Source organism: Colius striatus, chromosome W (genome assembly GCF_028858725.1).
Source record: "Colius striatus isolate bColStr4 chromosome W, bColStr4.1.hap1, whole genome shotgun sequence".
NCBI classification, from domain to species: Eukaryota; Metazoa; Chordata; class Aves; order Coliiformes; family Coliidae; genus Colius; species Colius striatus.
In genome coordinates, this window is record NC_084789.1 from 23051811 (window position 1) to 23064944 (window position 13134).

The following is a 13134-nucleotide window of genomic DNA, read 5'->3' on the forward strand; positions in this document are numbered from 1 at the left end:
GTTCTGTGTTTTGTGAGTAGTTTGGTGTATGGCAGAGTGCTGGAGTTTGGTAGAAATCTAAAACTTTGGATTCTGGCAGAGACGGGGGGGGGGGGGGGTGGCGTGCGGGCAGAGGGAAGACTCAAGCCACCAACCTTCGGTTTGCTGGCCGGGTGCGGGAGCCCATCACGCCACAGGTACTTTCAAGTGTTAGGCGAATAGAACTAGGGAGGACGTTCTGATCACTCTGAAAAGGGAGTGCCATGTTCCTCCGTAGACAGGGGGTTCAGGATTCTGCAGATTGCGGGAATGGATCAGGTTCTGGTGTTTGGATTACTATAAGGCTTTGTTGTGTTATTTGGTTAAGCTAAAACACTTTATTGCCCTGAGTGCTTATAATCCCTGGACAGGAGTTGTTGTTGTTGTTGTTGTTACTAGTGTAATGGTTTGGCCCAGCTAGCACAGCAGCACCACAGTCTGTCGCTCGGTGCGCCCATTCACCCCCACCCTCATTAGGATGGCGGAGGCCCCAGCGAAATGGGAGTAAAAAGATAAGCAAGATTGTTGTGGATTAAGGCAAGAGCAGGGAGGGCTCACTGCCAATTACGGTTCTGGGCAAAACAGACTCCAGTACTCAACTTTGAGAGGAAAGTAGGAAAGTTTATTCTACAAGAAACAGAATGGAATAAAAGCAAAAAGGGAGTAGGATGATGAGAAAATTACAACCAGCACTTTAAGATCTCCCTCCCCCCTTTCTTCCCGGACCCAGCTCACTGCTCCCGATATCTCTACCTCCTCACCCCTCAAAGGCTCAGGGGGGTAGGGAATGGGGGATGTGGTCAGTCTCTCACAGATGGGCTCTGCCGCTTCTCACTTCTCAGATGAGGACGACTCCTTGCATTCTTCCCCTGCTCCGACACGGGGTTCCTCCCCCGGAACACAGTCCTTAACGAACTTCTCTGGTGTGGATTGTTCCCAACAGCTGCGGCTTCTGCCGATACAGGTTCCCTCACACGGGACGCAGTCCTTGGTGAATATCTCTGGTGTGGATTCTTCACCATGGTTGCAGTTTCTGCAGTTACAGGGTGCCTCTGTCAGGACAAGGCCTCTTCTGGGCATAAGACTGATGAGCTGCTTTGTCGTGGGTTCCTCCCCACAGTTACAGCTGTGGATATTGAGTCCCTTCCTCGGGACACGGCCTGCTCCGGCCATAGTGATAAAGGGTCCCTCCTTCGGGACATGGCCTCTCCTGGCCATAGTTTTAAAGATGAAAATCACTGCCCCTGACTCGGGGTCTGCAGTGAAGTGGTTGGGTCCCCCCCACGGGACACGGACTCCTCCGGACATAATCACTGTTCCTGGCTTGGGGCCTTTAATGAAGTGAATTGCTGCCCCTGGTCCAGGGTCAGCTTTAGCAAAATGAGTCTTTGCCCCTGATACGGGCTCATTATCAAAATGAGCCTCTACCGCTGATGCGGGGTCTTTAAAGAAATGAAAATAAATCTCAGCTTCACCAGTTCTCTCCATAGAGTGCAGGGGAGTCTCTGCTCCAGCACACCTCCTCTCTTTCATCACTGACCTTGGAGTCTGCATGGTTGTTTCTCTCACTGTTCCTACTCCATGCACCACCACCAGCCAGAAGAAGGAGAAGAAAGGCAGAATAAGGAAGAAGATGGAGGAAGAAACCTCCTCTTCCGGCTTCTTCTTAAAAAGTGATTGTGGAGGCATCTAATTGGCTCAGCCCCAGAAGTGGGTCTGGCTCAGAGCTGGGGAGAGTTGCGAGCAACTTCTTACAGGAGCCATCTTTACAGTCCCTTCCCCCTTACCAGAAAAGGCTATCATGTCAAACCACGACAACTAGTTGTAGGTTGCTAAAAATGGTTTCTGTGGAAGTCAGAGAAAGGTAGAATCGGAGGTATAATCGGAGCAAAACCGAGCAAGGAATTTCCCCAAGCAAGCCCCTTAGGAAGCATATTGAGACAATGGAAGGAATTGGCTGGGGGTCCAGGGGAACAACAAGGGGCTGCATTTCTAGTGGATACTGGTGCTACGTTTTCAGTATTGAATCAAGCTTTGACGCCTGTAGATGATGATTTTTTACCGGTAAAGAGAGCTACTGGCCAATGTGAAAAGGCATATTTTCTCCAACCTTTAAAGTTTAAATTGGAAAACAATTGGGGATCCATAAGTTTCTTTATATGCCAAACTCTACAAGCCACTATTGGGGTGGGATTTATTAGGAAAATTGGAAGCAGAAGTAAAATTTGGAAAAGATGGAATAGAAATTAAAGTGGGAGGTGACCACTTAATTGAACTTTTAAATTTAGCCGATAAGTCCCTCTGAAGAGATAAGAGTGCCAAAGGAGTGGTGAACCAGGCATTCCCTGGGGTATGGGCTACTGAAATGCCTGGCAAAGTAAAAACAGCCTTACCCATAACAGTTAAAATTAAACCAGGAGCCAAACCGGTAAGAGTGAGACAATATCCCTTGAGATTAGAGGATAGGAAAGGGATTTGCCCAATCATAGAATGATTTCTGGAATATGGATTACTAGTAGAATGCGAATCTGAATACAACACCCCCATATTACTAGTAAAGAAGATGGATGGGAATTACAGAATAGTTCAGGACCTTCGGGCCATAAACAAAATAACTGAGGATTTATACCCTGTGATGGCCAACCCATATACTTTGCTGACAAAACTGAAACCTGAATTGGCCTGGTTTACTGTACTGGATTTAAAGGATGCTTTCTTCTGCCTACCTTTGAGCCTTGAGTCAACTGCTGTTTGCCTTTGAGTGGGAGAATCCAGAGACAGCGAGAAGGACACAACTAACATGGACTGTGCTCCCATAAGGCTTTAAAAACAGCCCAACTCTCTTTGGCAACCAGTTGGCTAAAGATTTAGAGCAGTGAGAGTGACCATCTGGGATTGGAAGTGTTGCGGTATGTGGACGACATCCTGGTAGCCACAGTAACAGAGAAGCAAAATATAGCATGGACTGTAAGTTTATTGAATTTTCTCTGACTAAGTGGTTATCGAGTTTCTCCATAGAAAGCTCAAATAGCCCGGCAAAAGGTGACATATCTAGGATATGAAGTCACAGCTGGTGAATGGACCCTGGGAGCAGCACACCATCTGCCAGACTCCCAGATCACAGACAGTTAAGGAGCTCCGTACATTCCACCAGCCTTAGGCTTGCCAGACCCTACAAAACTCTTTTGGTTATTCTCATGAAAAGCAAGGAATTGCGCTGGGAATACTGGCTCAGGAGCTTGGCCCAGACCGAAGGGCAGTGGCATACTTCTCCAAACAATTGGATGAAGTAAGTAGAGGATGGCCTAGCTGCCTAAGAGCAGTGGCAGCAGTAGTAATTAACATCCAGGAAGCTCATAATTTCATGATGGGTCAGCAGATCACAGTGTTAGTGTCTCATACAGTGTCCACCGTATTGGAGGCAAAAGGGAGGCACTGGTTATCCCCACAAAGATTCGTCAAATATCAGGCTATTATGGTAGAACAGGATGATGTCCAGATAATAGTAACTAACATTGTCAACCCAGCATCTTTCTTTAGTGGAGTTACAGGGGAACCAGTGACTCACGATTGCCTGGAAACCATTGAGGCAGTCTACTCCAGCCAACCAGACCTGAAGGAACAACCGCTGGAGGATGCTGAGGACACATGGTATACAGATGGCAGCAAAATGGACAGCACAAAGCAGGGTACGCAGTGACCACTACAGACAAGGTAATAGAGTCTGGGCCACTCACCTCAGGCACCTCTGTACAAAAGGCTGAAATAATAGCTTTAACTCGAGCATTAGAGCTTGCTAAAGAGAGGAAAATTAACATTTGGACAGATTCCAAATATGCCTTTGGAGTGGTTCACGCCCATGGAGCGGTCTGGAGAGAAAGAGGACTCTTATCCACCCAAGGGAAGTACATAAAACATGCAGAGGAAATTCTCAAACTGTTAGAAGCTGTACAGTTACCAAAGCAAGTAGCAATTATGCATTGCAAAGCTCACCAAAAGGGAACAACTGCACAAGAGGTAGGCAATTCCATGGCGGACCAGGAAGCAAAGAGGGCAGCTGAAAAAGGTACAGCAGAGATACAGTCTCTGATTCCAGATGGAAAAACCCCAATCAACTATTCAAAAGAAGACCAGAAATTGATTCAGGATTTAGGGGGAAAAACAGAGGAAAATGGTTGGGCTACAACACCACAAGGGAAAGTAGTGGTGCCTAGCACATTACTTTGGGCTATAATCATGGCTGAACATAGAAAGTCTCATTGGGGAGTCGAAGCCCTGTATAAGTATCTGAGCAAACGCATTGTTGCCCGTAATTTGTTTGGTCACTGCAAATAGTGATCTGATAAGACTACAACAACCTTTGCAATATTCTCTGTTAGTGTTAGGAAATAGCAAGTGGCTCTTAGCAAAAGTGTTACCAAGGTGGGAAAAGATAGAAGAGCAATACCATGAATTGGTAGCGAACACACTCGGTACAGTCCAAGACAATGTTTCTTTGGCCCTCAGTTGCATACAGGCACAATTATGGATGCAGTCGGTTGCTGCCCTAATTATACAAGAGGATGGTGAAGGTATTTTCCCCACCGAAATCCGGAAAGTGGTTTGGAACAGTGCCACAGACTTAGAGAGGGAGCTTCAGTCCTGGTGGATTCTGTTAAATTTTACCTATGACCTCATCACTGATACTGCCACAGCCTTTGTGTTGACTGTACGTAACGCTTACCTTAGGACTAAACCATGATAAAACCGTGCTCTATCCTTCTGAACACAGAACATGGGCACGAATGGTGTATGGGAAGTGGCAAATTGTAAATTTGGAGCCTTGCATTACTCGAAAGCAACAAGGACTCATCTATGAAAATAGTAGACTCGATGCCCAAGACATCTGCCTTGACACTGAGCAAAGCATCTGTCACTTTGAGATCCATCCAGATGCTAACCAGAAGCCTGTACTTGTACATATTGGCCAAGGTTGTGTGTGTTTAAGGACTGCTTGCATCTCTATAGTAATAGATAAGAAAGATAATCATGGACAGTAAGAATCATTCTAATTTCTGTATTTGTAACTTTGTTAAGATTGTTGGGTGTGACTTTTCTTATTTGGCACCAGTCATATCTGACTGATAAAATAAAATTATACAACACTTCCCAAATTATCACCTGTACCTATTTGAATGAATCTTACATTGGTGACGCAATTAAAGAAACATTGGGATTTGATCAAAATTTTAAACGAGGTCCAAGAAAATGGGAAAAAAGACCCCAATAACAGTCCACTATGACACCGGGGGAATAACCAGGGTACTGAAATGAGTAAGAGAAGACGCAAACAAGCATTGGTGGGATGTGCTGTTTGGATGGTCCCCTACCACGACTGGCATCCTAAATAAGATGTGTCACCCCATTATAGTCCTTTTGATACTAGTCTCAGTTAGCTTTGTTTTCTCTGCTGTGCTGTTTATTTGAAATTGGAGAATGCAATGACAACTAACAATTTTGTCTTCCATGTCTAGTGCCCATGAAAATGCATTGAAAGGTGAGCTACAAGTGAATTGCTTACCAATTCCCCTTCTAGAGGTAGAAATGCATTTGGCAAATGAATTTGCCCATATTAAAAGACAGGGGGGAATTGATGGGCAAAAGCAGACATACAGAAAGGAAAGGCCTGAGAAAGTCAGAAAGACCCAATTCACTGTAAACTAACACCATGATAAGAAACCTCAGCTCACTGGAATTCAAACCGCTGGCTCCTTAGTAAAGGTCTTGAAGACCCTGAATGCTGATAACTAAGAAGCTGGTATGCAGACAGCTGCAGATAAGAAGGACTTGGAATGTGGAAAACAGAATTGTTTGCATCCTGTTCCATGGCATGGAAATCTACCAGAGACACTGTACAAGTGTAAACTGGAAGGGGACTTATTACAATATGAAGAGGGGATAGGTCATGAATAGGCGCTTATGCATACCCCTACCCGTACCCTATAAGTAGCCCTTTATTAGACAATAGGGTGTGCGAGCCGGGCAGAAGTATCTCCCTCACCCGCCGGGGCAATACATACCTGCTTTATAACCCTTAACCGAGTTTGTTCCGCACCTCAGTTTTGCTATCCCAGCCGAAGCTGGAGAAGTAGGAACAAGTAACGAAGGGGCACGTCTCCTTTAAGCACACTCGCCCTCTGCCACGTGGTCCAGAGCAAGGGCGGGGACTCCGCGCTGCGTCACTTCTATTTCTCTAGTGTAGGTGGGCCGCGTAGGATGTGAGTATTGGGAGTTTTCTTTTGTGTTTAGTTGGGGTTGGTGTCGTTTTTTCCATCCATTAGCTGTTGGACATTCGGCCCCTTCTGGCTGGGGCGGGGGAGGTGCACTGGGTAATCGTGTGACTAAGGCTTCACCTTTTCCTCTAGTGCCTGTGGGAGGAATGCCCTGCTATGGAAAGGGCCTAGGGCGGGTGGAGGAGCCGCTGCTATGTTGGGGGGGGAGGAGGGAAGAATTTGAGTGAGAGAGAAAAGGACGGTGGGGAACCGTCCGGCTCTGCTCCCTCGACGCCGGGATCTGACCTTCCCCGCTGACGACCCCTGACTTTTTTTTTTTTTTTTTTTAATGTGTTGCTTTTTCTCCACTTTGCTGCCAGTAATCTGCACTTTTTGATACCACCTTGCCCTGGGAGGACCTGGGCGTCCTTGCCCGCGCCCCAGTATCGGCCCCTTGTTCTTTTTCTTTGGGGGGGGGAGGGTGCAACATGAGCCGTAGAAAAGAGGGAGAGGGGAGGAAAATGGCGTCTGGGATCCTAGCTGGTGTTCCTAGCTCGTACTGGCTTGTCTTTCTCTTCTTTCTTTTTCCCATCTTTGCTTGGCCTGTCTCGTTCCTCTCTTGCTCTCCCCGGTGTTGCGGTGTTTCCTCAGCCTCTGCCTCCTAGTTTCTCCCGAGGGGCACCCATCACTTCCTATTTCTTTTTCCTCTAGCTTCCGCCTCCATCTTCCTCCATATTGTTACTCACTCATCCTGATGCGGACTCCGGGATTATCCTCTGCTGTTGCCTTCGGCCCCCCTTCTTCCCCCCCATTTCAGACTTTTTAGGCTTCCCAATTTCACGTAATTACCATGCTTATTTTGCATTGTCTCGTTCCGTCTCTTCTCTGCTTTCATCATGCAGCATGGCTTACATGTGCTTCCCATAGCCTGTTTCATGTTCAGTGCTATAGCTTCCGTCGTTGTGCTCCAAACTATTACGATAGAATTTGCTCTATTATTGAGTCATTAGTATTATTTAGTCTCCGTCTTTTTCTTTGCGCATTATTTATTTCATTGCCAATTTAGAAGCAGCGATATTCATTTTTCTTTCATGAGATGTACTGCTTTAATCTTTTATTACCTTTTCCTAGCTGTAGTTTATTCTAAACAGTATCTCCTTGTGATGCTTATTTTTATTCTGAAAGAACAGATGACCTATTTATTTGTTACAGAGTTACTAGCAGCAAGTAAGATGTTCAGCTGCTGTAATTAACCACATGTTTGCATACTAGAGAGATGTAGAAGCACATTTGGCTGCATACATTCAAGGAAAGTTGAATGTCTGCTTGTTTGAATAGAATCTAGTGACTGATGTGGTGAAGCTGCAGTGCAAATATTAATTGCAATACTGTAGTTCACTGTAACTAAGATGCTTTTTTTCAGACTTCTGTACTATTGATGGAAACGTTAGCTTCATGTATGATGATTATACAGCTGTTGCTTGCAAATCTGATTAGATGAAATATCCATGTGAGAATACAGATACTGCTGAGGCCTTAATTGTCTATGAATTTAATATTGATAACTTAACTGGAGAACGATATTGTGCTATATTTTATACATTATTTTTTAGCAAGCCCAGTGGTATATGAAACTGACAAACAAGTGTCCCTTTTTTAGATTCTGAATTGTTTACACATTGCATTTAAGGCAGTTGCAGCAAAAAAAAAAAAGGAAGAGATATAAGAGGGAAGGGTGTTTAATGCACATTGTTGATGGGATCTCAAAGTTTATATGAGAAGACAGGTCCTGATTGGAGCTGGGATAGAGTTAAGGAAAGCCTTCATAAAGATTTTTAATAAGATGAGCCTTTACAAACAGGTTTAAAGGTGACTTTCTTGTCATAATGGGACATATTCATTGTATAGTATTCCCATGTTATCTTTCTTTTTCTAGAATGCCTAAGTCAAAGGAACTAGTGTCTTCGAGCTCATCTGCCAGTGATTCAGATAGTGAAGTTGATAAAAAGGTAAATGTTATATGCAGTTTATGAATACTGTATTAACTCTTATATTTCAGGCTGAGGCTAAGGAATTAGGGGAGTGTTATGTCACAAAATGTATATCATTCCATGTGATTTATCAGACACTTAAAGGGAAAAAAAAAAAAACCCTCAAAACATCAGAAGCCAACAGAACTTACCCCTCAAACCTCCCAAGAATAAGGTTTAGGTGGATGTTTTTTGCAAACAGTCCCAAAACAATTTAAAAAAAGTTGCATTTTGTTTTCATCAGTTTTTCATATATCTAGCCCCAAGTTGCCTGGAATTCTTTGCTGCTTTTTGGCAAGTGATAGAAGGTTTCTGTATAAGCTACTCCTGGTGGCAAGAATTTGGACTAATTTTGAAGACATCCCATGTGGCCTCCATCATTTTGGTATCTGGATTACTTGCAAATCCAAACCAAAAACCTCTACTTGGCTTGTCATTGATGTACCTCTTGTTTAACACATTCACACGTTCTTTTTCTCTGTTTCTGTATTTCAGTAAATACAGAAATACAGTATTTATTGTAATGCCGTCTGCCAGTTTCTCACTTAAAAGATGAGCCAAACTGAATTTCTTTGAGTTGCCAATTTTAACATTAATGGTTTAAAATGCATAAATTTAGTCTTATTTATTTTTAATAGTTATTTAACTTATGTTTATATATATGTGCCAGTAATTAGGAATAAAACTAAATTCACTGTTGTATTCTATCTTTTTAAGAAATGCCTGTTGGTAATGCAAACATCTGGTCTTAGTGCAGTATGCAAAGAGGCTGTCTGCTTTACTGAACTGCTTCAAATGTGACTTGGTTGCGTTTAACAAATTGGGTGTTTTGTCAAATCTTATTATAAGATAAAAAGGTCAGGTGATGATTTTTTTTGTGGATTTTTTTTGTTTGTTTTCTTAGGGAAATTTCTTCACTATGAGAGTGAGGGAGCACTGGAAACAGACTGCCCAGATGGATTGTTGAATCTCCTTCTCAGGAGAAATTCAAAATCCACCTGGATGAGTTCGTTTGTGACTTACTCTAGGTGATCCTGCTCTGGCAGGGGAGTTGAACTAGATGATCTTTTGAGGTCCCTTCCAGCCCTTGAGATTCTGTGAAATGTATTCCTGAAAAGACAATAGTCTAACAATCTGCTTCAGTGGTCAATAAGGTGTTTTTGTTCGTTTGTTTGTTTTCTGACAACCTCTTGTATTTGTTGGAACTGTTTGTCTTTAAAAGAGATTATCTACAATATGATTCTAGCAGGTGAGACTAATTTTTTTGTATCTTTGTACTACTATTTCTTCAGGGCAGGCATGATTCCTATATAATCATTAGTAGAATCACAGAATCTTAAGGGTTGGAAGGGACCTTGGAAGATCATCTAGTCCAACCCCCTTGCCAGAGCAGGACCACCTAGAGTAGATCACACAGGAACTCATCCAAGCAGATTTTGAATGTCTCCAGAGAAGGAGACTCAATAACCCATCTGGGCAGCCTGTTCCAGTGCTTTGTCACCCTCACAGTGAAGAAATGCTTCCTTATATTTCTTTGGAACCTCTTGTGTTACAGTTTATACCCATTGCCCCCTGGACATCACTGAGAAGAGTCTGGTTCCATCCTCCTGATACTCACAATTTACATATTTGTAAACATTAATGAGGTCACCCCTCAGTCTCCTCTTCTCCAAGCTGAAGAGCCCCAGCTCCCTCAGCTTTTCATCGTAAGGGAGATACTCCACTCTTGGTGGTCCTGTACTGAACTCTTTCCAGCAGCTCCCTATACTTCTTGAACTGAGGGGCCCGAAACTGGCCACAATATTCCAGATATGGTCTCACGAGGGTGGAGTAGAGGGAGAGGAGAACCTCTCTTGACCTGCTAACCACAGCCCTTCTAATACACCCAAAGATGCAATTGGCTGCCTTGGCCACAAGGACACAGCTGGGTCATGGTCATCCTGCTGTCCACCAAGACCTGCAGGTCCCTTTCCCCTATACTGCTCTCTAAGTATTCATTCCCCAACCTGTACTAGTGCATGGAGTTGTTCCTTCCCAGACGCAAGACTCAACACTTGCCCTTGTTGAATTTCACTAGATTTCTCCCTGCCCAACTCTCCAGCCTGTCCAGGTATCGTTGAATGGCAGCACAGCCTTCTGGTGTGTCAGCCACTGCCCCCAGTTTAGTATCATCAGCAAACTTGCTGATGGTGCCCTTTGTTCCCTCATCAAGATCACTAATGAATATATTGAACAGTACTGATCCCAGTACTGACCCCTGAGGGACTCTGCTAGACACAGGCCTCCAACTAGACCCTGCCCCATTGATCACCACTCTGCCTTCTTCCCTTCAGCCAGTTCACGATCCACCTCACTACCTGATCATCCAGCCCAGACTTTCTAAGTTTTGCTGCCAGGATGTTGTGGGAGACGGTGTCAAATGCTTTACTGAAATTGAGATAAACCACATCCACTGCACTACCACCATCTATCCACCTGGTTACATCTTCATAAAAGGCTGTCAGGTTGGTCAAACATGTCTTCCCTTTGGAGTTGAGGCTGACCGATCTGTAGTTAACCAGCTTCTCTTTTTTGCCCTTTTTGAAGGCTGGAGTGACATTTGCTTTCCTCCAGTCCTCAGGCACCTCTCCTATTCTCCACAACTTACTGAAGATGATGGAGAGTGTTTTAGCAATGACTTCCATCAGTTCCCTCAGCACCCGGGGATGCATCCCATCAGGGCCCATGGATTTATGCACATCCAGACTGCTCAACTGATCTTTAACCCCGTCCTCATCAACTAAACAAAACTCTTCCTTTAACCTGATTTCCTATTGAGTCTGGGGCTCCTGAGGACAGTCTCCATCAGTATAGACAGAGACAAAGAAGGCATTCAGTAACTCTGCCTTCTCTGTATCCTCTGTCATCAAGACACTCACCTCATTCAACAGTGGGCCTACATTGCCTCTAGCATTAGTTTTACCTGCACTGTATTTGAAGAAGCCCTTCTTGTTGTCCTTGACCTCCCTTGCAAGGCACAACTCCAATGAGGCTTTAGCTTTCCTAGTTGCCTCCCTACATCCACTGACAACAGCCTTATATTCATCCCAAGTGGCCGTCCCTTCTTTCCATAATCTATAAACTCTCTTCTACTTGAGTTTGGCCAACAGCTCCCTGTTTAACCATGTGGGTCTCCTGGCTCCCTTTCTTGATTTCTTACCTGCTGGGAGGCTCTGATCTTGAGCCTGGAAAAAGTAATCTTTGAACAGAGACCAGCTATCTTGGGCCCCTTTATCCTATAATACCCTGTCTCACAAGATGTTCCCTAGTAATTGCTTGAAAAGGCCAAAGTTGACCCTGCAGAAGTCCAGGGTTGTGATCCTGCTTGGGATTCTGTTCCTACTGCACAAGATCTTGAACTCCACCTAACTTTGTAGCATCTGCTAGCAAAGTAATCTGATTTACAGGTGTTATTTTCTGACTATTTTAAAAACATGTCTATCAGAAATTGGACTCAGATGAAAAAGAAGTTGGATTTGGTTTTCAGAGCTTTTCTTCATTGTCATCTGTTATTTTTTTCTTTTTTTTGAAGAGTTATTTGCTGTCATAGCGGCCAAGAATCACTCATAGAGACAAGTTCAGTTCATGGTGCAGCATACACTTTATTGTCAAAGCTTCCCCTAATATACCTTTATCCCCTGATCACTCACAGTTTATTCTATGTTAATTGGGTAACAGTCTCAGCGCCTATGCTAACCTAGTGATTGCTCATTCTATATTGTTCACATGCTGCTCTTGCTGCTTCTTTGGTATGCTCACATCCTGGTTTTATGCTTTGCTTCTTCTGTCTTATCACTTCTTTCTCAGAGTTGTTTATCTGTGTGCTTCAAGGGAAGAGCTGTGTCTCAAAGTTAAAGCTGCCTGCAGCCCAATACTCTCCCACTGTTAGCTGTCTTGCATCTTTCATTGTACTCAGTGGAAAGGAAGGTGAAACTTCCATCAGACTTCAAAATTTTGATTAAAACTACTGAGCCAACAATATCACTGTGCAAAAAGTAGATTTTTTGAAGTGTACTTTAAAGCTCAAGTATTATGGTAAACTTCAATGGGAACAGAAGTAGGCTCATTTGAAGACTTAAAAAAATATCTAGTCTAAGTGTGCAGGATTGGATTCCTGCCTTCACAGAAGGAAGGTGATAATATGGATTGTGTAGTAGTAGTTTGTGACCCATAACAAACTTTTTTTGTAACTTATAAAATGAGGTGTGGTTCATGCATTTCTTCTTTTATTCTTGCTCCAAGGCAAAGCGGAAAAAGCAAGCAGCTCCAGAAAAGCCTGTAAAGAAACAAAAGACTGGTGAAAGTTCAAAAGGTGCAGCTTCTTCTAAACAGAGCAGTAACAGAGATGAGAATATGTTTCAGGTAAAATTGATGACTCTCTTAGAGCCTGGTTAAGGTAACTGTTTACATCATACTCAGATCACCTCATTAAAATTTATACTGAATATCTTGATAGTGTAGTGCTTGGTCTCCTGAAGCCTTGGCCAAAGGGGATTACAATGCTAGCATATAGATGAGATGCTTGGAAAAAGATTTCAGCAGAGTAAAATAATCTGAGTTGTGGTAATTGACTCTACCCTCATGTCTTTGCCCATGGTAACTCTATGGGTAGTTGTTCTGTGTGTAAATACAGCACTTACCATGAGTATACTGTAAAGATTCAATCAGGACAGTCTCTATATGCAAATGTGTTTTAATTGAGGTACTTAAAGGACAGGTTCTTGGAAACCAAAGTATGGACTCTTTGCTACTATTTAACTAGGCCAAGGGCAACCCGGCTTCTGTCTTATAAGACA

At 43.6% G+C, this 13134-nt stretch overlaps 1 protein-coding gene across 2 annotated transcripts in view; it reads left to right on the forward strand.

The window, feature by feature from the left end:
- LOC133628541 (activated RNA polymerase II transcriptional coactivator p15-like) overlaps nucleotides 1–13134 on the forward strand; it is a 42353-nt gene that overhangs the window by 603 nt on the left and 28616 nt on the right. The window contains exons 1-3 of one of the 2 annotated variants that reach the window (XM_062016850.1): nucleotides 6211–6275; nucleotides 8206–8278; nucleotides 12581–12700. In XM_062016850.1, coding sequence (XP_061872834.1) covers nucleotides 8207–8278; nucleotides 12581–12700 — 192 coding nt within the window. In that variant the 5' untranslated portion in view covers nucleotides 6211–6275; nucleotide 8206. Of the gene's footprint in view, nucleotides 1–6210; nucleotides 6276–8205; nucleotides 8279–12580; nucleotides 12701–13134 lie in introns of those variants that run through there. The other variant, XM_062016849.1, reaches the window with a different exon arrangement.